Below are 26,190 nucleotides of genomic sequence, written 5' to 3' on the forward strand. Positions count from 1 at the left end.
GGGAAAAAAAATTGTCCAAAGTGTCCAAAATCCACGTGGGGAAAAAAATTGTCCGAAGTGTCCAAAATCCACGTGGGAAAAAAAATTGTCCAAAGTGTCCAAAATCCACGTGGGAAAAAAAATTGTCCAAAGTGTCCAAAATCCACGTGGGAAAAAAAATTGTCCAAAGTGTCCAAAATCCACGTGGTAAAAAAATTGTCCAAAGTGTCCAAAATCCACGTGGGAAAAAAATTGTCCAAAATCCACGTGGGGAAAAAAAAAATTGTCCATAGTGTCCAAAATCCACGTGGGAAAAAAATTGTCCAAAGTGTCCAAAATCCACGTGGGAAAAAAATTGTCCAAAGTGTCCAAAATCCACGTGGGAAAAAAATTGTCCAAAGTGTCCAAAATCCACGTGGGAAAAAAAGTCCCGGGTCACACGCTGCTCTCCATTTTCCCCTCATGGCCGTGTCCGCCGCGACGTCCAGTCACCCACTCACCTGAATACTTACCTTCTGGCCGTGACATGCACCTTTCAGATCGCCCACCCCACCCGGATATAAAAATATCCACACGTGGACTGAAAAGTGTCCAAAGTGTCCAAAGTGTCCAAAGTGTCCAAAGTGTCCAAAGTGTCCAAAGTGTCCAAAGTGTCCAAAGTGTCCAAAGTGTCCAAAGTGTCCAAAGTGTCCAAAGTGTCCAAAGTGTCCAAAGTGTCCAAAGTGTCCAAAGTGTCCAAAATCCACGTGGGAAAAAAAATTGTCCAAAGTGTCCAAAATCCACGTGGGAAAAAAAATTGTCCAAAGTGTCCAAAATCCACGTGGGAAAAAAAATTGTCCAAAGTGTCCAAAATCCACGTGGGAAAAAAAATTGTCCAAAGTGTCCAAAATCCACGTGGGAAAAAAAATTGTCCAAAGTGTCCAAAATCCACGTGGGAAAAAAAATTGTCCAAAGTGTCCAAAATCCACGTGGGGAAAAAAAATTGTCCAAAGTGTCCAAAATCCACGTGGGAAAAAAAATTGTCCAAAGTGTCCAAAATCCACGTGGGAAAAAAATTGTCCAAAGTGTCCAAAATCCACGTGGGAAAAAAAATTGTCCAGAGTGTCCAAAATCCACGTGGGAAAAAAAATTGTCCAAAGTGTCCAAAATCCACGTGGGAAAAAAAATTGTCCAAAGTGTCCAAAATCCACGTGGGAAAAAAAAATTGTCCAAAGTGTCCAAAATCCACGTGAGAAAAAAAATTGTCCAAAGTGTCCAAAATCCACGTGGGAAAAAAAATGTCCAAAGTGTCCAAAATCCACGTGGGAAAAAAAATTGTCCAAAGTGTCCAAAATCCACGTGGGAAAAAAAATTGTCCAAAGTGTCCAAAATCCACGTGGGAAAAAAAATTGTCCAAAGTGTCCAAAATCCACGTGGGAAAAAAAATTGTCCAAAGTGTCCAAAATCCACGTGGGAAAAAAATTGTCCAAAGTGTCCAAAATCCACGTGGAAAAAAAAATTGTCCAAAGTGTCCAAAATCCACGTGGGAAAAAAAATTGTCCAAAGTGTCCAAAATCCACGTGGGAAAAAAAATTGTCCAAAGTGTCCAAAATCCACGTGGAAAAAAAATTGTCCAAAGTGTCCAAAATCCACGTGGGAAAAAAAATTGTCCAAAGTGTCCAAAATCCACGTGGGAAAAAAAATTGTCCAAAGTGTCCAAAATCCACGTGGGAAAAAAAATTGTCCAAAGTGTCCAAAATCCACGTGGGAAAAAAAATTGTCCAAAGTGTCCAAAATCCACGTGGGAAAAAAAATTGTCCAAAGTGTCCAAAATCCACGTGGGAAAAAAAATTGTCCAAAGTGTCCAAAATCCACGTGGGAAAAAAAATTGTCCAAAGTGTCCAAAATCCACGTGGGAAAAAAATTGTCCAAAGTGTCCAAAATCCACGTGGGAAAAAAAATTGTCCAGAGTGTCCAAAATCCACGTGGGAAAAAAAATTGTCCAAAGTGTCCAAAATCCACGTGGGAAAAAAAATTGTCCAAAGTGTCCAAAATCCACGTGGGAAAAAAAATTGTCCAAAGTGTCCAAAATCCACGTGGGAAAAAAAAATTGTCCAAAGTGTCCAAAATCCACGTGAGAAAAAAAATTGTCCAAAGTGTCCAAAATCCACGTGGGAAAAAAAATGTCCAAAGTGTCCAAAATCCACGTGGGAAAAAAAATTGTCCAAAGTGTCCAAAATCCACGTGGGAAAAAAAATTGTCCAAAGTGTCCAAAATCCACGTGGGAAAAAAAATTGTCCAAAGTGTCCAAAATCCACGTGGGAAAAAAAATTGTCCAAAGTGTCCAAAATCCACGTGGGAAAAAAATTGTCCAAAGTGTCCAAAATCCACGTGGAAAAAAAAATTGTCCAAAGTGTCCAAAATCCACGTGGGAAAAAAAATTGTCCAAAGTGTCCAAAATCCACGTGGGAAAAAAAATTGTCCAAAGTGTCCAAAATCCACGTGGAAAAAAAATTGTCCAAAGTGTCCAAAATCCACGTGGGAAAAAAAATTGTCCAAAGTGTCCAAAATCCACGTGGGAAAAAAAATTGTCCAAAGTGTCCAAAATCCACGTGGGAAAAAAAATTGTCCAAAGTGTCCAAAATCCACGTGGGAAAAAAAATTGTCCAAAGTGTCCAAAATCCACGTGGGAAAAAAAATTGTCCAAAGTGTCCAAAATCCACGTGGGAAAAAAAATTGTCCAAAGTGTCCAAAATCCACGTGGGAAAAAAAATTGTCCAAAGTGTCCAAAATCCACGTGGGGAAAAAAAAGTGTCCAAAATCCACGTGGGGGAAAAAAGTGTCCAAAATCCACGTGGGGGAAAAAAAAGTGTCCAAAATCCACGTGGGGGAAAAAAAAGTGTCCAAAATCCACGTGGGGGGAAAAAAAAGTGTCCAAAATCCACGTGGGGGAAAAAAAAAAGTGTCCAAAATCCACGTGGGGGGAAAAAAAAAAGTGTCCAAAATCCACGTGGGGAAAAAAAAAAGTGTCAAAAATCCACGTGGGAACAAAAGTGTCAAAAATCCACGTGGGGAAAAAAATTGTCCAAAATCCACGTGGGGAAAAAAATTGTCCAAAATCCACGTGGGAAAAAAAATGTCCAAAATCCACGTGGGAAAAAAAATTGTCCTAAGTGTCCAAAGTTTCACAAAAATCCACAGGTCGTGCGTTGCACCGGCCTGCGGGGGACGCTGCGGGAGACGCAGATGGAAACGTTGGATATGGCCCATGAGCTGTTGGGCCAAGCTGAAAAGCAAATTAGGGACAGTGTTAGGTCTGCTTCTAAAGAAACACTTACAGCCTTATTTCCGTCATGTAAATACACTACGTGTGCAGGCCATACAATGAACGTGTACAACCATAACATTTACATTTAACACAATTTAGCCCATTTGGACCGACAAATAAGTGTATTACACAAAGAAAATGATAGGAGTAAGAACGTTACCTTAACTAGCACTCATTTAGCATCCACAACAAAGTATCACTACAGTTAGTAGCATTACGTGAGCTCTATGCTAGCGAAGCGATTGGCTACTCACGACTAGCGCTAGCATCGTGCTAATCACTAATTAACGTGATATTTCCACAAGAACGACAGTTTAAACCCCGTAACAATAACCACCACGTTAGGAACGCCGATTGGTTCTTAGGAATACTTGAACAATTTATAATTTAGCAAAATAACATTAGAATTTAACATGGACGTTTAGCCTTAACCCACGAGCTTTAACCCTAAGCTTGCTTACCCGAGCTCTATGTGGCGATAAAACTCCTCGAAATAAACGACAACTTGTTCACTATAGCAAGTACGACACTCGCGACACATTAACATAAATTCATCGTTCATAATAATAATAATATACGTACTTGTTTTCCTTGACTGACGGACAAATGCTCCGAGGCACAGTTCGCCTTGCCCGAGCACCTGAAGTCAGTTTAACTTAATGAGTGCTCCCGGGGTTTTCTGACTCCGTGCCCTGTGATTGGCTGGCAACCCATAGATGGCTGTGATAGGTCCAGCGCCCCGGAACCAGGAAGTGCTGCAGAGATAAGTATTGAATACATGAATGTTTTTTTTTAAATGCATTATATTGGTACCATAAGATAGACCAGGGCTATTTTGTATACCTACCAAAGAGATGTATTTTCTTCCAAATCTTTAAATAGTTGGTACATTAGTAGGTCGGAGGAACAAAATTTCATAATACACTTATTCCACTTAAGTTATAAAAAAGGATAATTTAGCAGTGAATAGTATGTTTTGGTCTTCAAGTACAAGAATTTATTGCAAATGCTGTGGTTCGCACTAATGGAAATTAGCTTAGCTATGTGGTACTGTATTAATATGACCTGATAAAGTATTAATTGTTTTAGCTAGTTTTTTTGTTAAAATGGTCAAGCAAATTGATAAAATCATGCACAAGTCTGACAATGGAATATTAAACAGTACAAAGCTATTTTATTGTACAATTAATTTATTGGCAAAAAAAACAGTCAGACCACCAAAATAACTTAAAAAATGAAAATGGAGCAACAGTTATTTTTGCTTTCTCTCAGCAAGCACCAAAACCTTTTTAACAAGAGAAAAAAAAAAGTGGTCAAAGATTTCATTTGAATACTTAATAACAAATATTTAAATAGTCTTACTTCCAGTCTCTTCTCTTTTTGGAGCAGAAATAATCATAAACAAAACATTTTTTTGTTCAGTTGCCATGGGTTTGTACAGTGACTATGTTTACATCAATATTCATGTACATGAAGTATTTCTTCCCAGAGGATGTTTTTTTTGTAGAATCATAATCATAATAATATCCTACCAGGGCAAAAAAAAAAAAAAATCAACAACAAAAAAATGAATGACTGTCCGCAGTGTTGTTTTGCATCGCCATACTCTATTTTATACAAAAAAAGAAAACAATTTTATCTAATAATTCTTGTAGCTTCAAGTTTTCTTTCCAAAAAAATAAAATTAAATAATATATCTATATATAAAAGACCGTTTTTTTTCCTTGACCCCGCCCCCTTTTTCTTATAAAATAAGTCTCAAGATAGTAATATTGCCACATGGTCTCCCCTCCCCAGGCCCCGCCCCCTTCATACCCAGCAACCCTTGAAGGAAAAATAGTGATCACGTGACGGTCGTCGTGTCTTCATAAAAAGCTAAAGAACCGCTTTTGAAATACATATTACAGGTCACACGTAGAAATCGGATTGTTCGCCTGTGTGTGTGTGTGTATGTGTGTGTTCGTGTGTGTGTGTGTGAGCGAGACAAATAAATGGCAGCCTCGCTCAAAACAATACACTGTAAAAAATCTCCAAACACTTTTTGTAGCGAACTTTGAAAAATGTCAATACTGTACAACACTTGAGTGTTCTTTTTAGTTTTTTTTTTTGTTTTTTTTAAATACACAGCAAATATCCAATCGACAGGGGAAATTCGAATGTTTTAAATTATATACATAGCTGTTTTTTTTTAAACATCTTTCATTTTCATTATAAAATACAGTATGATCTTAATTCACTTTTTTTTTTTACAGTACTGACAGTGAATTCAACTTTATGGCTGAGAGCAAAGTTGGGACGATTAAGCGGACATTTTGGAAGAAAAAAAATATCGGAGTGGGGCTAAATTATAAAGGGTTGATTGACGTTTTTTTTTTTTATCTCACAGCGCCAGCCAAATATGTACATGAGTAGAAATGGACGCCGCTTCCTCGCCAGCTATTTGGAAGCCGGGGGAAGCACTTTTTGGACGTCGGCTTAAATCATCCAAAAAGCGGCCTTCCCCCGCGGCTCGTTTTTATCCAAAAAAGGGGGAAAACGTAAAAAAAAATAATGGCGAAAAAAGGAAGAAAAATGCACCGATGGCTCGTTTTACGAGTCTGTGACGGCAAAATAAAGATGGAAAGTTTTCATCCATTTGCAAAAAAAAAAGAAGATACAATCATGACTGGGTATTTGCGCAAAAAAAGAAAGAAAAAAAAAACGAAAAATACAGCATGTCAACTCACTTGATATTTTGCCACATTTAAACTAGTAAAAATAGTCATTAAAAAGGCAAAAAGTCCCCAAAAATATTGTTTCATAGACTACCGAAGAAAAGATCTTCAACCTGAAACATTGCCCTTCCACCATTTTGTACACAGTTGGCAAAAATAGATATATTTATATATATATTTATATTTATATATATAAACAGCAATAATTTACCATTGTTTTTAATTTATTCATTTGTCTTCTAGGATATTTTCCGCTGTATTTCTCCCATAGGAAGTTTGAGTTCATTTTTCTACATCGCAAAAATATTTAAATAAAAAAAAAAAAAAAACGTATAATACCCTCAGTTTAGACATTAATTGCCCTTTTTCCTCTTCAGGCAGCTTGTCGTCAAGACCAAAGCGTGCTACAGAAGGTCCAAACTGTTGTGGTTAAGCTCCTGGTTGTTGTTATTGTTATTGTTGTTGTTACCATTGTTGTTGTTGTTGGGGCCTAACAAGTCCGGCGCCCCGCTAGGAACGGCGTGCATGGCGGCCATGCCGCTCAGCTGGGAAATGATAGCGTTCTGCTCTGAGCTAAACTGTCCCGCCGTATCCACGGAGCCCCCCGTTTGGGGCGGCGGAGGCGGGGGCGGCTGTGGCGGCGCCATGTTGGGGTGATGCTGCCCCATGTGGTGCGGCGAACCCGTTTGCGTCTGCGGGGAGATGCGATGCGGCGAGGGCTGAGGCTGCGACGCCGACGAGGAAGGTTGCGTGCGGGGGGACGGGCTGGAGCGAGGGGGTTGCGACTGCGGTCGTGGCGACGGTTGCGGCTGTGGCGACCTCACCTGCTTACCCAGCGAGGTCGGTAGGTGGTGGTGCGGGGACTGGGCCATGGGTTGTTGGGGGCTCATGGGACTGCTGTGCTGGGCTGGGGAAGTTCCGCTCAAGTGCTGTTGCTGCTGTTGTTGTTGTTGTTGTTGTTGCTGTTGGAGAAGCCGTTGATGGATGTTTTGGTGTAGCATCGCCTGGGTGCTCTGGGGTATTGGAGGTCCGCCTTGCTGTTGTTGCTGTTGTAGGTCCGGCTGGAGCGTGGGGCCCCCGGGTGCTCCACTGACGCCCCCGTCTTGGGGCCCTCCCATGGAATTTTGCTGCTGCTGCTGCTGTTGTTGTTGTTGTTGGTGGTGCATTTGCATTTGATGCAACCTCTGTTGGAGAGCGGCAGCCACTTGCGAAGGGTTCCCAGGGTAGCCTTGTTGTTGTTGGCCTAGCCCGCCCTGAGGACCTCCTTGTTGCGCCTGTCCCGGACCCCTGGTGGCGCCGCCGGGTTGGGTTTGGGAAGAAGGGGGCATTCCTGCAGGACCTTGTCCAGGTTGCATGAAGCTCTGTTGTCCTTGTTGGAATTGCCCGTGGTTTGCCATTTGCTGTTGTTGTTGTTGTTGTTGCTGTTGTTGTTGTTGTCGTCTTAACAAGAGTTCTCTGAAATGTGGCGCCATGTTAGACAAACTATTTTGCTGACCTGTTTGCATTGCTCCTTGTTGTTGTTGTTGTTGCTGTTGCTGTTGCAGGACGGCCATTTGCTGTTGCTGCAGGTTTCCGGGCAACATCGGCCGTTGCTGTTGTTGTTGTTGCTGCTGCTGCTGCTGGAGCTGCTGAAGTTGAGCCATGGTGGTCACCGTGCCCCCCGCCGCCCCCTGCGGCAAGTTCATTCCCGCTTGGCCCGCCTGGTTGACGTTCATCTGCTGGCCATCCATGGCGCTCAGCGGATTAGGCCCGCCGGGCCCCGGGCCGGGAACCCCGCCTCCCCCCACTCCCCCTTGGAACCTGACGCCTCCGGGAGGGCCTTGCCCCCCGGGGGCGCCTTGTCCCCCCTGGTACTTGGCCGCCCTCTGCTTGATGAAGGCCGCCATGAGCGTGGGGTTGGAGCGAAGAATGTTGAGGACCTGCTGCTGCTGGAGGGGCGAACTGGGCGAGCGCAAGGTTCTCAGGAGATCCTGAAGCGCCCTCTGGGGGAGGTTGCTGGGACCTCCCGCCGGCCCTCCCGACATCATCAGGCCGCGGTTGACTTGTTGCTGTTGTTGCTGCTGCTGAGCCACCGCCGTTTGTTGCTGCTGTTGCTGCTGTGCCGCCATATGACCCAACATGGCCGACCTCTGTTGCGGGTTCATCCCGGCTCCGCCCGGCCCCCACTGCTGGTTGGCCTGCTGGAGCGGTCCGCCGGCTCCCGACTGGAGGTGCTGCTGAACTTGAGGCGGCAACTGAGACTGAGGGCCGCCTTGCTGCATTCCGGCCAGCATCCCCTGCTGCTGGGGGTCCAGCATAGTCCGACCCACCATCCCTTGAGCCTGGGAGGGCATCCCCTGAGCTCCCATGTGCGGCATGCCCATCTGCGCCGCGTTACCCTGGTGGTGCGGATGTTGTGGCATCATCCCGGGCTGGCCTAAACCTCGGATCTGAGCCTGGGCTTGGGCCTGGGCCATCTGCCTCTGGGTCTCGGCCAGTCGTTGTATTTTCAGGGCCGTCTCCACGGCCGCCAGGGGGGGCCCTTGCTGTTGTCCTTGAACGGGCATGGACCCTTGCACCTGGTTGCCTTGCGGTGGCGTCAAAGAGCCCATGCCGGGTTTTCCCAGGGACTGATGGAGAGGCGAAGCTCCTGGCGGTCTCGCGTTGTAAGGGGGGAGCGCGCCTGGGTGTTGTTGCATTTGCTGGACGCCAGGGGGCTGCTGTTGCTGCTGCTGCTGTTGTTGCTGCTGAAGCTGGAGCTGAGGCACCATTTGCTGTTGAGGGGAGTTCATCACCCCGGCTCCGCCCATGGCCTGGAACTGGTGGTGCATGTGATGCTGAGGAGTTAAGGCGCCGCTCTGCTGTTGAACTTGCGCTTGTGCGGGTGAGGGAATGGGCGCCGTCCCCACCTGTTGCTGAGGGAGGGACATCACGTTGCCCTGGGTAGGCGTCTGCGCCCCCACTGGCGTGGGCGTACCGGGAGCGGGGGCGATTCCGTTGCCGCCGGCTCCAGGGGATGGCAGGCCGTTGCCCCCCACGGCGCCCCCGGGGGCCGGTTTGCCCACCCTCTGCGTGGTGGCCATCCTCCGGCGCAGCATTTGGGCCTGCTGGAGGCGGTGCTGCAACTGCTGCTGGCAGAGCTTGTGCTTGATGTTGGGGCAGAAGGGCACCGGGCACTTGTTCTCCTGGCAGTGCTTGGCGTGGTAGCAGCACAGCGCGATGAGCTGCTTGCAAATGGGGCAACCGCCGTTGGTTTTCCTCTTGCAGCTTTTGGTGTGTTGGACCACACGTTTCATCTTCTGGCAGGACGGCAGCGAGCAGTTGGCGTTGCGGCACTGGCAGGCGTGCACCAGAGACTGGATGCAGCGCTGGATGCTGAGGCGGCGAGAGTCGCCGGGGCTCTGCGTGGCGGCGCCGCTCTGGTTGCTGCTCTCGTCGTCCAGGCCCAGGCCAAGCTTCTCCATCTTGTGCTCGTGGCCTTTGGCGTTGTAGCAGGTGATGCAAAGGTCGTAGTCCTGCCACAGAGAGTGAAAATCAAGGGATATTAGTTTTTGGAGTTAGATCAAAATCATAGTCGTTTTTAACCTTGTACTTTGAAAATAAACAAGAGAAAATATTAAAAAGGATCTCATTCCCATTTCGAAAAACTTGGTGCAAAACCCCTTCTTTTCTGGCTTTATGGTCCTTGAATTGTAAAAAAAAAACTGAATAAAACAAAAGAATGGTCTCACCTCACAGACGGTACAGTGGAAACGAGTCTCCACGTGGTGTTTACACAGATTGCACGTGTAGACAAAGCGGTCTTGGCTTTGATTGTGCAGTTCCACCAACATGCACATGGAGCTCCACATGGAGCGCCTGAGCGAGCTGAACTCCAAATGTTTGTCTCGGGCCAGAGTCAGAAAAGCGTCGCGCCCGTCCATCAGGTCGCAGGCCATCAGGGGGTCCGGGTCCACGATGGGGGGCAAAGCGTTGGCCATGGGGCCGGCGATCAGACGGATCACAAAAAACACCTGCCGCAAAAAAAAAACAAGGTGGATTAAACCATGTTATAGAGCAGGGAGGAGGGGGGGGCAACATTGACTTTAAAAATGTGACAGATGGGCGGGGTCAGCACAAGATAGGATACCATATAAAAAAGTGCATCCGTTAACAGTACATATGAAACATAAACAGAAAAAAAGGACTCTAGTATTAACATACTCATCACTCATCATTAAAAAGTATAAAGTACAAAGTCAAGTAAAAAGGAATGTATTAAGAACTATTAAAATGTCATTTAAAAAAAGATGTAAAACACCAAAAACAAATTAAAGTGGACACAGCTACTGCCACTGGCTTCCATGTGACAGCGCCATCTTGGGGTAAAAAAATCCAATTAGAAAAAAAATTGGACATCGGCGGGCCGGATTAGGAACCCTAACGGGCCATATTTGGCCCGCGGGCCGCAGTTTGACCACCCCAGTATTAGACCATGTTTTTGTTCAAAGAAAATGTTCACCTCTTTGTGTTTTTCCATGGTGGCGTAAAGTTTCTGCGAAAGGTCATTGGAGACGTTGGGCATCCCCGGCTTCTTCTTATTGGCTCGACTCAGGCTGCTCTTGTTCTTGCTAGTCTTCTTGTTGTTCTTCTTCTTGGCATTTTTACTGTCACCTTTGCTGTCCTGTGGGACAAAAAAATGAAGATGAGGTGAGCCATTGATTGGAAGGGTTGGCAAAGAAAGGGATTCGATTGATTGGCTTACATCGATACTCTCGTTGGAAGTACTGTTCTCCTCCCGTTTCCTCTCCTCTTCCTCCTGCTCCAGCTCCTTGATGCTCTCCTCCAAGACGTTGGGCCAAAAGTCGCCTTCGAAATACGGTAACTCGTTGGCGCTGGTCAAGCGATCTTCTGTTGCCTGCTTGAAGATGTCCTGTTGGAGGAAAAACATTGTATAGACATTTTTTAGGACTAATATTCGTATAATGACAATAAAAGGTATTCAATTCAATGTGTCAATGAATATTAGCTAAAAGTCAACCAAAAATCAAAAATGGTGTCTTTCCCTACCTTGTAGTCGTGCACTATTCGCTCCGCCACCGCTTTGTCCAACATCTTCTTGTACCATTCCTGAAGGCGTTTTGGTTTTGGGATTTTCTGATCGGCCGGATGACAGTGGAAAATGTAGTCGTCCCCTTCACTTGGCGGACAGGCCCAGATATGCCCGGTGGTGTACCTAAAAGGACACAAAAAGTTGGCGTTTCTTGGACATTACCGTGGCAATCTGTTTTTAAAAAAAATATGGATCTTTCATACCCCAACTTCTTGGCATACTCTAAGTAGCCAATGAGAATTTCATGGTAGACCGCCGTTCGAAGACTTCGTGGCCGGAAAAAATGCACGCTGTCCAAGTAGGAGATGTATACTCGTCTGAGGAGAAGATTTTTAAAAAGTAGATTATTATTCATGACACTTTGAACTGTATTAAAAATACGTTCCCATTTTAGCAAGTCACCACGCTGTAAAAAGTCTACCATTCCAGATATCCCGATGCTCCTTTATATATACTCCCAATTTGATTTTTTCCTTGAGACTGATATTTTTTACAGCGGTCAAAATAGAATGCCCTCAGCTCATGACAAATTCCTTTTTTTTGTTTACAAATACTACATGATGCTCTGTTACCAACATTAGTTTATTACAAAAAGAAGATATAAATATATATTGAAAATTCTATAGAAAAAGACAACATTTGTATTAACAAGTGATCTTTTTTTTTTTTTTAAAATACCTCTGATTAGGCTGTGGACAATCTGATCCATATTCCTGAACGTGCATTCCAAAAAAGCAAACATCTGCACCATCAATGTCCTCAAATGCAAAAAGGGCTTTTGTCCTGTACGGGAAAGACTCTGACATCTCGCCACTGTCCACAAACCTGAAAAAAAAAAACGATTAGAGGAAAAGAATGACTTAATAAATGAGTCAAAATGTCCACCACTGGTACCATACCTGGACTTCATGCCAGGTTTAACTTCCACTACTTTGTCAGAGACGTGGACCATGCGGATAAAGACCTCTCCGGCCTCCAGCTGGTTTTGCCGTTTCAAGAAGTCGTTCACTCTCGTCTCCAAGAAGTAGCCCAACTTTGTTTGAGGTAACCCTGAGATGACACAAAAAAAAAACTTGTTAGTTTTTCTTCAATTGCGTCCACAAAATGAATAAAGTGACTGACTTTTAGCAGAATACTTGTTCTCCCTCCTGGTTTTATTCGACTTCTTAAGACAGCCGTCACATATAAAGCTGAGAAAAATACAAAAAAAAAAATCATAAATATTCCTCATGATGACCAAAACAAAAATAATTTCTCTTACCCTAGTGGCCAAATTGTGTCATTATGCAAGACACAAATCTGGTGCATTTTGCGTCCACAGTCCAAACATTCAACAAGTCTGTCAAAAAAAACAAAAAAACACATTATATTTGATGCATTTTGGGTCTAAAATATGATGGCATAATCTGCAAAATTTACAATTCGGGGTCCAGTGTGTCATTCTTTTTCTTCTCAAACTGCTCTTTGTTAATAGATCTGAAATAATAAAAAAAAGACATTACATTGTCATTTCTCCATTTCTTTCCCTTAAAATGAATTATGTTAATGAGGATTTCCATTAAAAACCATAAAAAACAAGTAAAGAAGTCAATTTAGGTCCAGAAAAATGACCTGCAAAACCAACTGTGACCATCCAACATGGAAAATTCGGCAGCAACGTGATATTTTTGCGACATTCTTGTAGACAAATGTGAGTTTTTCTTTGTTAACTCAACAATAAGTAAACACTTACGTCTGTGGCTGAGTGGGATCGTCGCCCAGCGACACGCTCTCCCCTTGGATCTCGTTAAAACACTTCTCACAAAAGTGGTACCTGTCGGCGATAAGCCCAAATTGTGGTCAACTAAAAAGGTTTTTTTTACCCCAAAAGGCTCAGGCAAAAGACCTTCTGTGCACAAACCTAGTGAACAAATATTGAATTGAACCTGTTCTTTTCCCACCAATAGCAGAAGATGTACTTCCTTATTTAATTTTCTTCTTCTTTTTTTTGTGTTTTTTTTTCTTTATTGTATTTAATTCTTTTTTTTTACTCCTTTCCCCATGATGGCGCCAATGACAGTAGCTCTGTCCACTCTTATGTTTTTTTGTGTTTTACAGCATGTTTTACATGAAAAATTAGAGGGAACATTGACATGCACCTGCTTATGGCAGTTCTGATACTAGTGTGCCCATGGCGAGCAATGATGATGTCACACACTGGTACTCAGTGCACTTAGGGATGTTGTCTTTCTGCCCAGACCAACGAAAAATTAGAGGGAACATTGAGCACAAGGCTTATTTCTAGAAATGATCGGCAATCCCGTCAGTCTCCCTTTAATATAAAAATGTCCTTTTCCCCTGTTCTTACCTGTTCTGGTAGCTGAAGTAAGCAGCGTCTCTGGGAATAGTGCACAGCTGCTTTCCATAGCAGCATAGCGTCTGAGGGGAGAACTCCAACTGTTGGCCACAAAAATATGTTTAGGTTATGTTACCAGCGCGTTGCCGTGCAAAAAGTTTGAATTTCCTTGGGGTTCCCTGGTCGCACCTTTCGTCCACAACAGTAGCCGAGTCTCTGCATGACGGGATCGATCTCCTGTTCGAAGACCTCGGCTAGTTTGGAGCAGCATTTGTAGACCCGAGACGTCTTACGGTTGTACAGCCAGGCGTTGTTGAACATCAACCAGATGTCGTCTACGTACTGCCACGGATCTTGATACTGACCTACCAATCCAAAAGGAAAATGTTCCACAATAACAAATCCCAACAACTTTAGTAGCGCCATCCAATTAATCAAAAATACTCACCCGTGTCTAGTTTCCGCTTGATGGTGGATAAATCCATGGGGTTCTTCACAATGTCAAAGTAGTCCTGAAAAAAAACACACAGAAGACCCCATTAAACTATTAAACTTATGAAAGATTTTGGTGAGTGTGGTACTTTAGGAAATGTAATTTTTTTTGCAAACTCCAAGAGTGACTTTTACAGCCCGACAACGTTTTTCTGGGCGAAACAAAATGGCGAATTGTCAATATATACGTACAGGTATGCAAAGCAGCTGCGGGTCGACAGGCATCCTGAACGGCAACGATTCCGGTTCTTGCCTGTAGAGGGACTCCAGTGTTGGCATGAGGGCCTGTCGAAGCTCTTCTGGTTTAAAAACTGGGGAGTTGAAACACAGATTTTAAGGGAGAGCACTTTGTTTTGTGTTAAAAAATGAATTTAAAGTAGTAATGAATCCTTACCCTTCTTCTTTGCCGCTGTTTGCGACGCGGCGGCGTCGGCTAACTGTTCTTCTTTGGGCTCATTCTTCACCTCGGGTTTTTTGTCTTCGGTCAGAAGCGCCGAGGTGGAAGGGGGGGCGGCGCTGGACGTTTCCATGGGAACCACCTTGCCCGCTTCGGCGGCGGAACACTCCTCTTTTTTAATCTCCATTTTCACAGCGTTTGCTTCCGTTTTGACGGTGGCCAGTTTGCCTCCCTTGGCGCCGCCGTCGCTCTCCTCGGCGTCTTCTTTGACTTCCGACTTGACGTCGGCGTCCGATTGGATCTGTTGGGAGGAAGTGTCCAGGCTGTTGACGGAGGCCGGAGTCAAGGCCTGGCTGTCCGCTTGGAACGAGCCCTTTTGGGACAACTGTGGAAAGAAGGGGACAAAAGAATTAAGACAAAATGGAGGACCCAAAAAATGTCCAACCTAAAAGACAAGCTCTTTGTGAAAGTAGCAAGACTCAAGACCATACAAAGTTGCATTTTGTTGTTCCACAAAGGGCAAATTGTTGCTGCTACTGTTTAATATCTAAGTACTGTTTAATATCTAAGTACTATTTAATATCCAAGTACTGTTTAATATCCAAGTACTGTTTAATATCCAAGTACTGTTTAATATCCAAGTACTGTTTACTATCTAAGTACTGTTTACTATCTAAGTACTGTTTAATATCTAAGTACTAATTAATATCTAAGTACTGTTTAATATCTAAGTACTATTTAATATCTAGGTACTATTTAATATCTAAGTACTGTTTAATATCTAAGTACTGTTTAATATCTAAGTACTGTTTAATATCCAAGTACTGTTTAATATCTAAGTACTATTTAATATCTAAGTACTATTTAATATCTAAGTACTGTCTGATTATTAATACCTAAATAGCTACCGTTTTCAACAGTACTTAGATATTAAACAGTACTTAGATATTAAACAGTACTTCAATATTAAACAGTACTTCAATATTAAACAGTACTTCAATATTAAACAGTACTTCAATATTAAACAGTACTTCAATATTAAACAGTACTTCAATATTAAACAGAACTTCAATATTAAACTCTCTCTCATAAATATAATTTTGAGAGCTGGTTTCAACAGTAAACTCTCTGTCACCATTTGACTGGCGACCAAACGTCCGAGCACCAGAGAGAATAGCCCTGAATAATAACTAGGCACTTGGACTTGTGTGTTAAATTTCTCAAGGAAATCCACTGACCGGAGTGCGTGGCAGCTGAGCGCCGTGCGGCGTCGAACCGGATCCCAATCCCGGGTGTGACGGCGTGGTCGATCCGCCCCCGATGTGAGGCTGCTGTAGTGGCTTATTGGACCCGGGGGCCTTGCCCTGGTGAGCGGCTTGGGGCGCCGCCAACTGCGATGCGTTAGGGGTGTGCGGTTGAGGGGTCTGCGAGCCGGCCAATCGGGGCGGAGTCTGATGAGGCGTGGGCGAACGACTGTGAGCCGGCGAGGGCGAGCTCCCGCGCATGGCTGCTAAATGGGGGATGGAGTTAGCTTGTTGGTTAGCATTGGGGGTCATGGAGGAGGCGGAGTTGGGGCCTCCCACGCTCATAGGACCGCCCACTGAGGCCAGTCCGCCGGGAGTGCTCGCCGAAGCCGCTTGGGGCAAAGGACTGGCGACCGGAAGAGGAGGAGGCGTTCCCATTTGTGTCTAAGAGAGGAGAAAGTGAAAAAAGCATGAGGATAAAGAAGAAAAAGAATTTAAAAATGTAATTTTTGACTTTTTTGCCTCACCTGGGCCATTCCTCCTTGGGATCCAGGCTGGGTCATCCCGGGATTGGTCGTTCCCACACCGGGTCCCGAGCCGGGGAATTGTCCCTGGGACATGAACTGACTTTGTAGTTGAGCGACTGTGGGCTGAGACATCCTGGGTCCAGCCATTCCCATCTTGAGTTTGTGGCACGGGTATGAGACAAAACAATAAATCAGGATTTTAAAAAAAAAATCACTTTTAATGTAAAGTTTTGATATACTAGGCTTTTTAATCACCCCGGATCTAAACTGTGTGTAAATGCTCCCATTTAATAGAGTTGACAGATTGGAATTATCTGTAAATCAAAGTGTACACAAAGTGGGCTAATGCAATAAAAGTCCTGATCGTTGTGGACTAACCTGATTGGCCGATGTTCCCAAGGGAAGAGGAGGAGTGGACCTCTGGCCCATAGACTGCATCCCCATTTGATTGAATTGATTCATGCCTAACAACACAAGACAATTGAGATTAGATGACATTAACCCCTGATAAGTGACTATTTTGGCTCATTTGAAAAACAACATTAGTCCATTGAGACCAGGCAAGATAACATTTTGGGCTCTTTACGTTAAAATGTTAACATTTGCCATGCAAATGTAAACTAAAAAAATTGTGACAATCCCAGATAAAAACATACACTGTCTAGTATTAAACTTTAAAAAAAATAAAGCCTGTTTTTTAATGATTTCGTACCTGGGCTTTGCATTCTGTTGAGCATCTGATTGGGTCCAGTGGGTCGTACCATTGATGGGTCAGGGAGGGGTCCATCTAAGAAAAAAAATGGAGGGATTAGACATTAACTGCTGGTCTTTTTTGAATGAATGATCCCATTGAAATCAACGCAAGCCTATTTTCAGACTCACTTGGAGTCAAGCCAGTTCCCGGAGACTGGCCCATGGCGGCGGGGCCAAGACCCAGACCCTGCTTCTGGAGACGCGTTCTCCTCTTTTCCTCCAGCTCCTTCTGGATTTTATAGATTTTCTCGGCCAGGAGGTGATAGTACTCGGCCTGGAGGGAGAGAGAGAAAAAATATGGGGATTTAGAAGCCAATACTGATAATAAACGGCTATGAAATATGACAATCTACTTACTCTATTGTTAGCGGATTCGTACATGTCGCCTTCAACTTTCCGGGCGTAAGCCACTAAGTTCTCCATCCGGCGGTCTTTTAAAGCGGCGGGATCTGGAGTGGGAAAGATGGCTTGAACCCTGTGGGGGGGAAAATGAATAAATTATTTTTTTTTTTTAAAAAGGACACTTTCAGCTCATTTTTTAAGCAAAGAAATGACACAAAGTAGTACTTAAAAGCATTTTTAAGTGTAAATATCTATGTGTGATTCCCTCATCTTCCCGTTTCACTTGCAATATTTCATAAAAGTATTTATATGTAAATGAAAAGCATTAATTGTGTATACCATTTAACAAAGGTACTCTTAAATGGGTCAAAACGGTTAAAAAGTTTGCACTTTGATGACTGGTTATTGACAGTTTATACCAGGCAGGGTCCATAAGGGTAGATACATAGCTGACAAAATGGAATGGACGGGGGTTGGGTCGGCTGTGGCTTGGGAGGAAGATTTTTGGCTCAAGCCGACAAACTTGAAGCAGCGGGGGTTGGGCAAGAGAAGCAGCTGATGCCGATCCACTGATTGCACTCGCAGGACACTCAGTATTGCACTTTATGGAAAGCTACATTTTGAGGAATAGTTTGAAATGAAAGCCTACTATTGTGGGATGCTATGCCTGTATATCAAATCAAAAGCCTTTATTCTCATCATTACACAGCTGTGTAGAATGAAATATGTGAAATATAATTTTAACATAGGTGCTCTTAAATGGGTCAAAATGGTCCAAAGTTTGCACTTTGATGGCCCACATTTGAAGTAGGTAAAAAATGTCTTGAACTGGCTCTTGACAGTTTATACCAGGCAGGGGTTGCTTTGCAGAGGTCAAAAAGGCACATACATAGGTGAAAAAGTTGAACTGATGGGGGTTGGGATGTCGTGGGAGGAGGGTGGGAGGGGAGGTGCTCGATAGAGCTTTTGGTTTTGCTCAAGACGTCCAGCACCGGCCCGAGCTGACAAATTTTGACCCAGCGGGGGTTGGGCAGAAGAGGCAGCTGATGCCGATCCACTGATTGCACTTGCTGGACACTTAGTATTGCTCTTTATGAAAAGCTACATTTTGAGGAATAGTTTGAAATAAAAGCTTAGTCTTATGGGATGCTATGCCTGTATATCAAATCAAAAGCCTTTATTGTCATCATATGCAGCTGTGTAGAATGAAATAGTTGAAATATCATTCAACAAAGGAGCTTTTAAATGGGTCAAAATGGTCCAAAGTTTGCACTTTGATGGCCCACGTTTGAAATAGGCAAAAAAAGTATTGAATTGGCTATTGACAATTCATACAAGGCATGGTGTCTTTGCAAAGGTGACAAAGGCACATACATAGGTGAAAAAGTTGAATCGACGGGGGTTGGGCCACTTTGGGTGGGGAGGGAGGGAGGGAAGGAGGGAGCTTTTTGCTCGAGCCGTCCAGCACCGAGTTGACTGAGCTGACTGGCAAACTTGAACCAGCGGGGGTTGGGCAGAAGAAGCAGCTGATGCCAATCCACTGATTGCACTTGCTGGACACTTAGTATTGCTCTTTATGGAAAGCTACATTTTGTGGAATTGTTTGAAAGGAAAGCCTAGTCTTATGGGATGCTAGGCCTTTATATAAAATCAAAAGCCACTTTTGGCATCATTACACAGCTGTGTATAATAAAATGGGTGAAATATTATTCAAAAAAAGTGCTCTTAAATGGGTCGAAATGGTCCAAAGTTTGTGCTTTGATGGCCCACGTTTGAAATAGGTAAAAAAAAAAAAGTATTGAATTGGCTTTTAACAGTTCATGCAAGGCATGGTGTCTTTGCAAAGGTGACAAAGGCACATACATAGGTGAAAAAGTTGACTCGACGGGGGTTGGGCCGCTTTGGGTGGGTAGGGAGGGAGTTGCTTTTTGCTCGAGCCGTCCAGCACTGAGCTGACCAACTTTGAAGCCACGGGGGTTGGGCTGTGAGAAGCACCTGAAGTCAATCCACTGATTGCAGACGCAGGATACTTAGTATTGCGGAAAGCTTGCTCTTTATGGAAAGCTACATTTTGTGGAATTGTTTGAAAGGAAAGCTTAGTCTTATGGGATAATATGCCTATATATTAAATCAAAAGCCTTTATTGTCATCATATGAAGCTGTGTAGAATGAAATATGTGAAATATCATTTAGCAAAGGTGCTTTTAAATGAGTCAAAATGGTCCAAAGTTTGCACTTTGATGGCCCATGTTTGAAATAGGTAAAAAAAAAACAAGTTTTGAATTGGCTTTTGACAGTTTATATCAGGCAGGGGATGGTTTTGCAACGGTGACAAAGGCACATATATAGGTGAAAAAGTGGAATGAGCGGGGGTTGGTATAGTGTGGGAGGGGAGGTGCTCGATAGAGCTTTTGCTTTTGCTCAAGTCATCCAGCACCGACCGAGCTGACAAACTTTGAACCAGCGGGGGTTGGGCTGAAACAAGCAGCTGATGCCAATTCACTGATTGCAGTCGCAGGACACTTAGTATTGCGGAAAGCTTTGTGAAAGCCTCCCCACCCCAGCTATACATAATTCTAATATTTGGGTACCTTTAACCAGGTTTGCAAAATATTTTCAGGCAATTTCCAGTTTGTGCTTTTTCAATATTTTTAAACAAGAGGCGACTAACAGAATGCAATTTAAAGATGTAATAGTACCACTTTATTCTGATTGGCTTTTGGCCAAAATGTCAAATATCAAGTCTTTCTGGCACCAAATACGAGGAAAAAAAATATGAAGATGGCTGCCACTGTACTCACAGCTTGTGTACCAAGTGGTTCCGCAGGTCCTGCGTGATGTCTTCGTGCCAGCTTTTTCTCATTCCCGTAGCGGAGGGCGGACCAGCTGTGGGCATGGCGCCGACCCCACTGGCATCATTCATCAGACTGTTGAACCAAAAAGAAAAATCATGGTTTATAGACATGTCATCCAGTTCAATAATTTCCTCAAATCAATTCGAGGGCCCATATCCATTTTTGGGGTATTTCGACAACCTATTGCACAGGTGTCAAAGTGGCGGCCCGGGGGCCAAATCTGGCCCGCCGCATCATTTTGTGCGGCCCGAGAAAGTCAATCATTCTGTTTTAGGATCAAATTAAAATGAAGAGTATAGATGTATATTACATTTCCTGATTTTCCCTCTATTAAATCAATAATTGAATTTTTTTAATCCATTTTTATCTGTTTTTAGTTCAAAAATAATTTTGTAAAATCTAAAAATATATTTTAAAAAAGCTCAAATAAACATTGTTTTAGATCTATAAAAAAAAAACTGAATATTCAGGTCTTTTAATCCAGTTCTTTTAATCCATTTATTAAAAAAAATATTAAATATTCTATCTAAAATGGTCCGGCCCGGCTTCTCACCCTTGGCTATTCACATTGAGGTGCATCATGGTGTCCTGCAATAGGTTGGATTGTTGATTCTGAGAAGGCGCACCCACACCTCCATTGACTCCCATAGGATTTGCTCCTAAAAAATAAAAAATAAAAAAACACTTGATTTACCGAACTTTCTCGCATATTCAGTCCTCATTTTTTTGCAAAAAATATGATGTATATGTGAGAAAATACAATACTTGTCTAGACACTAAGGACATGAAAAAAGGGAAGCAACTCACCCATTGGGTAAGGCCTCATGCCAGCTTGACCTTGTAGGGCCTGGTTGGCCATATTGGGCTGTGAAGGCTGACCCTGGATCTGATTTCCCTGGTAGGTTAAACCCAAGGCTGCATAGGCCCTTTCTATGGAACTCGGGTCAATCTGGCTCGACGGGTTAATGTTTGGAGCGCTGGCTTGACTTCCAGGGACCGAACCAAGAGAACTTCCCAGACCGGCGGCAGCTGCCCCAAGAAGAGCTGTGAGGAGAGAGCAAATGGAAAAAACAAATGACTGGATGTCAACAAACAAAATGGCTGCATGGAAGAACCTTGTGTTTTTGTTTTTTTTATCCGTAAGGAAGTGAAATAATGTTTTTTGGTCAGATACAGACACTCACACTGCGGGTTCCTCTTGTCTCCAGCGTTCTTCAGTGGTAGGCAGACTGGACAGTCGTGTCGAGTGCAGTTTTTCCAGTGGGAGATGATTTGCCTTGATGATGCACAGTGGGCCACTGAAAAATAGAAGACATTTCTACGTTAATCGTTACGTTATCACTGCTATTTAGCCTAAATGCAATGTTCTTGTTAATCTTTCTAGCAACCCGTTAATGTTGTTGGGTTTTTTTTTTGTATATAGTGGCACATTTTTAAATGCCATGTATATTTTTGTGGTATTTTGACAAGCTATTCCACAGGTGTCCAAGTGGCGGCCCGGGGGCCAAATTTGGCCCGCTGCATTATTTTGTGCGGCCCGAGAAAGTAAATTATTCTGTTTTAGGATCAAATTAAAATGAAAAGTATAGATGTATATTAATTGTTTGCTGATTTTTCCCTTTTAAAATCAATAATAGTAATTTTAATTCATTTTTTTTGTTTTTAGCTCAAAAATAATTTTGTAAAATCTAAAAATATATAAAAAACGCTCAAATAAACATTGTTTTAGATCTATAAAAAAAAACAGAATATTCAGGGCTTTTAATCCAGTTCTTTTAATCCATTTATTAAAAAAAAATCTAAAAATTATATCTAAAATGGCCCACTTGAAATCAAGTTGACGTTAAAGCAGGCCTTGAACCAACCCGAGTCTGACCCCCTTGACCTATTGGGATGTAAAGTATTATCATACATATACATATGGAAAAATTCAAGAAATAACGACTCACCCTGACAATTCTTGCCGGCCTGGCAATGCGTCATGTGATTGAGGACGTTCTTCATGGTGCGGCAATGTGGCAAGTTGCACTGTCGGACTTCTCCGTTGGCCTGCTCTCGCCGTTGACACTTGTGGGCGTGGAGAAGGAGAACCAACTGCTGTTGGATCAGCTTCCGTTTCTCGGGATCGGCGGTAGGCGGAGCCCCGGCCACGGCCGCCGCGGAGGCCGCCGAAACCTGGGCGCCTGGACCCACTAGTCCTCCCGGGGCTCCTGGAACCATGCCGGGGGCCCCGCCCAAAGGTCCACCTGAGGGTCCGCTGACACCCGACTGGGACTGCTGGGCGCCCTGAAAACGACAGGTAAGAACAGCCATGAAAAAAATAGCGAGCCGTACTTTTATAGACATCCAAAATAAATTTGTTTTCGAGTTTTATCCGTTTATCTTTTCTCTATTTTGATTTTTTTGCACTTTTGTCCATGTCAAGTCTAACTTATGCGCATATAAGCCTTTACCCTCGATTCAATCATTCTTTTAGCGATTAATATGGCTTAAATGTGAAAAAATATGTCAACTATACATGAAAAAAGATAATTAAAGGTGAGCCATGATTTCCATGATTGGTGACTCTTTAAAATGATCGACGAGATTGCTGGACGTTCAAAAAGTCAAGGTCAGGGCAAAGTATTTCAATTTGATTGACGGGAAGTTTGTACCATGGCGGCCATTCCTGGCAGGGGCTGATTTTTCTTGTCCACGTTGAATTGAGCCAAACTGTTAGCCATTGGACCTTTGTTTTGATGTTGCGTTTGTCCCATCCCGCCGCCACCGAGGCCTTGATTTCCCTGCCCGGCGTAAGGACCTCCGAAGGGAACCCCTTGGTTGCCCATCATTGCCATCTACAAGACAAACAGATGAAAAACATTTTATATTCATATAACATCTTTACTCTTCATTTGAATTTAATCCTAAAACAGAAAGTCAGCACTCATGATTGACTTTTTCGGGCCGCACAAAATGACTCGGCGGGCCAGATTTGGCCCCCAGGCCGCAGCTTTGACACCAGTGCTCTAGAGTATTTTCATCTTTCAACAAAAGCGATTAAAAGAAGAGTTACCAAGGAATACTTTGATACAGAAGTTTCAATTAGTTCAAATGTAGAGATGTGAGAAAACTAATCAAAGTATTTATATACTTCATTCTGAGTAAACCAGCCCAGGAAATTCTCTTTTGCGTTGCCATAAAAACTACAACTAACATTTTTTTTCTCACTGTTATTGTCAATAAATTCCCCCAACAAACAAGATAGTGGTCCTCACCTTATTGAGCATGGCAGGTTGTTGCCCCCTGGCCCCCGGCTGTCCTCCCCCACCGGGTTGCTGCAACGTATCGGCCAGCAGATTTCCGTTCCCGCCCATCCCTTGATTCCCGAAGCCCAACCTGGGCGAGCCGTTCATCACCTGGTTTCCCATCATGCCGGCTTGCGCCGCCGCGCCGTTATTCCCTTTTTGCTGCTGCGCGGCTACCGCCGCCGCCATCATGGCCCTGTTCATACCGCCCATCATGCCTGCCACGGCATTTTGCTGCTGCATCATGTTAGCCTGCTGCTGGGGGGAGAGGTGTTGTTGTTGTTGTTGTTGTTGTCCTTGGCCCATTATCTGTTGCGCTACCTGGCCCGGGCATGCCTTCATGTTAGCCACGTGCTGCCCGATGGCGGCGGGGCCTCCCGGACTCCCCAGGGCCCCTTGATGTCCCTGCGGGGTGGAGGCGGGCGCCCCCGAGCGCAACAGCTCCGACAACTGCTTGTGTTTGGCCACGGCGTCCTGGCCCGCGCCCGGAACCAGGCCGAAAGCCATCCCTCCTCCCGGGCCGGCGCCGCCACCAGTCCCCAGGGTGGTGTGCAACTGGTTGAGGTCCCCGCCATTGACGAGGCCCGGTTCGTTACTGCTGATGAGCTCGTCAGGGAGGTCGTGCTCCAGGTCGAATAATGAGCCAAAATCTGAAAAAGATGGCGACATTTGACGTGAGTGACTGAAACTGGGACGTCAACAAAAAAATGGAAGCAGATTATAGACATTTTTGATGCATTTTTTGGTATGAAAAGGTCAGTGAGAGCTAGTTAGTACTAATCATGAATTAGGAAAGTGACAAAATATAATAGCATTTGTGTTTAAGGAAGAATTGTGAATAATTTATGTAGAAAATCCGGACCAACACTCGCATTTGCCAGTCGTTCGTTTCCCATTTCTATCCTTACTTTTACTGCTTCACATTAAGAATGAACACTAATATTTATTCTCTATCAAGTTGTATTGCCTTTTTTTTTTACACCCCGGTACGTAGTTGCACCCCAAACTTGTGTCTGCCCATACACTGACTATAAAGCCATTTTATCATGTTATGAAATAGCAAGCCCTAACTTTGAAGTTTATTTTAAAGCCGTCTTTATAAAAGAATTTGCCTGGATCTTCATGAATTGCAAGGGTGCAATAAATAACTGTTAATGGCTGACGGGCTCAGCTCGAAATGCTTGACACTGACATGGCCATAAAACTGAGTATAACAAAGTCAAAAAAAGAAAAGTAAAAAGGTTACGATAGGTTACGACTACTTTAGCATGGAGGAGTGTCCATGTTTGATTTTTAGAATAGATGCTTTGGACATGGCGCTGTCCATGCTTCATTCTAGGGAGCTTCTCGAGGAGGCCAGTCTTCCAGCTGCTGTCATTGCCGTACACGAGAAGGAAAAACAAAACAAACCGAAAAACAAAACAAAAAAAACACCGTCGGCCATGACAATTAAGCCGGCACTAGTTTAGCTTCCCCCCAAAAAGGCCCATATCGTCCAAAGCATAATGGTCACTTGACAACCTGGGGAAAACTCGGGTTTGTGATGAAGGAAAGGGGGCCAGCCAGGCAAGCTATGTAGAACGTTCGCCTTGATTTATCCCGAGGCCGGGAGGGAGCTAACTGGCTTGTTGTCAGTGTAATAGAAACCGAGCGGAGCTTCTCTTTAACTTGTGATAAAGGCCGGCTATAAAGGCAATTAGGCACGGGCACGGTCAAGTCTTCGGTTAGGTAGCTTAGCTAGCCAACGGCTAACGAGGCTAGCTCCGGCTGTAATGGTACGAAGCATGCGAGCTTAGCTATGGGAGGTTCTCCAACCACGGCACGTCCGACACACTCGCCTAGCACGGCTAACGTTAGCATGCTACGACAAAAACACAAGCGGAATCCCGCGTCCTCGCTCGCTGGCGGGCGCCCGGAGAGGGCCGACAAAGAGCCAAAATGGCAAATAAGAACGTCGCGGGCGATATCTTGCAGACATACGCACCATTTCCATCGCTGGCAGAGGCGGAAAGTGCCGGAGAGGAGAGTTTAGGCCTCTTGGCTGAAGGCGGGCCAGAGTCCAGAACGTTCTCGGCCATATTTTTTTCGAAATAAAAATATAGAAAGTATCCACAATGGCAGGCGATTCGGCGCCGTCACAAGCTGTTTCCTTCCCGTTTCCAATATTGCGACTTTTCCCCCTCCTTTGGGGGGATTAAGAGGGGGAAAGTCCCGTGTACAAATTACTCCTCTTTCCCTGGGTTCGCCTCTCGATTTCAGCCTCGGCGTATAATCAACCCCCCCTCCTCCTCCCTCCCTCGTCGGATTTTTTGTTCTTTATAAATTTCTACCAGCGGAGGAGGAGGAGGAGGAAGAGGAGGAAGGGGTCGGTGAAAGTAAAGAGGGGGTGGCCGGTCGGCCGGCCCGGGGGTTCGCGTAGACTTCCACCCCCTAAACTTGCAAAGATTCTTCGGTTGGAAACAAACTGTCCCCGGGTCTCGCTTCCATGGCTGCCTCCGTCATTACAGCCAGCGGAGTCTGGCTGGAGATAATGTCGGCGGGAGACGGTTCGCTCGCCTGCCAAGTGATGGTGGTGCCGCTGGTGGTGGTCGTGGTGGTGGTGACCAATTCGTGCCAATTTGAAATTGGAAGAAAATATTTGAAATTAAAATGACATGTTCAAATTTCGTGTTGATTGTTCATTTTTTTGAAAATGCTGCAAAAAGTTGATCATATTCATATTTAACACACTAATTGAGGAAATTCAAATTGCAAAAAAATATAATAAATAAAAGTTGCTTTTATTTTGGAACAAATCCTGACCAGATTGATTTTTATACCATTTGACATTTTTTATATATATGACTGCAAGTGATAATGATTTATATAGTGAGTAAAATAGGCAGGT

The 26,190-nt window shown here is 44.0% G+C and overlaps 1 protein-coding gene across 3 annotated transcripts; it reads right to left on the reverse strand.

Moving 5' to 3' along the window:
- Nucleotides 1–5,987: 5,987 nt before the first annotated feature.
- ep300a (EP300 lysine acetyltransferase a) lies at nt 5,988–25,892 on the reverse strand. 3 transcript variants are annotated; one of them, XM_077738602.1, is made up of 32 exons: nt 25,288–25,892; nt 23,625–23,953; nt 23,274–23,558; nt 22,671–22,853; nt 21,966–22,302; nt 21,195–21,314; nt 20,824–21,060; nt 20,570–20,675; nt 19,963–20,088; nt 17,177–17,294; nt 16,949–17,093; nt 16,779–16,853; nt 16,445–16,530; nt 16,067–16,219; nt 15,534–15,983; nt 14,293–14,680; nt 14,091–14,209; nt 13,855–13,918; nt 13,596–13,771; nt 13,419–13,507; nt 12,804–12,884; nt 12,491–12,547; nt 12,333–12,410; nt 12,194–12,261; nt 11,971–12,121; nt 11,750–11,896; nt 11,275–11,388; nt 11,029–11,194; nt 10,724–10,891; nt 10,481–10,642; nt 9,711–9,992; nt 5,988–9,494 (listed from the first exon to the last, which is right to left on the reverse strand). In XM_077738602.1, the coding sequence occupies exons 1-32, from the start codon at nt 25,379–25,381 to the stop codon at nt 6,405–6,407; spliced, it is 8,244 nt and encodes a 2,747-aa protein (XP_077594728.1). In that variant the 5' UTR covers nt 25,382–25,892; the 3' UTR covers nt 5,988–6,404. The 3 variants fall into 3 exon arrangements, with proteins under 3 accessions (XP_077594728.1, XP_077594727.1, XP_077594726.1); XM_077738601.1 differs by having other exon boundaries at nt 21,201–21,314; nt 23,274–23,953; XM_077738600.1 differs by having other exon boundaries at nt 23,274–23,953.
- Between the last annotated feature and the right edge of the window lie 298 nt (nt 25,893–26,190).

Source organism: Stigmatopora nigra, chromosome 18, assembly GCF_051989575.1.
Source record: "Stigmatopora nigra isolate UIUO_SnigA chromosome 18, RoL_Snig_1.1, whole genome shotgun sequence".
In the NCBI taxonomy this organism is placed as follows: Eukaryota; Metazoa; Chordata; class Actinopteri; order Syngnathiformes; family Syngnathidae; genus Stigmatopora; species Stigmatopora nigra.

Coding starts and splice junctions, on each gene's coding strand:
- ep300a (XM_077738600.1), bottom strand. CDS start 25,381: ATGGCCGAGAACGTTCTGGACTCTGGCCCGCCTTCAGCCAAGAGGCCT. Junction 21,315..21,965: donor GGCCGGCAAGAATTGTCAGG/GTGAGTCGTTAT, acceptor TCTATTTTTCAG/TGGCCCACTGTGCATCATCA. Junction 20,676..20,823: donor CATGAGGCCTTACCCAATGG/GTGAGTTGCTTC, acceptor TTTATTTTTTAG/GAGCAAATCCTATGGGAGTC.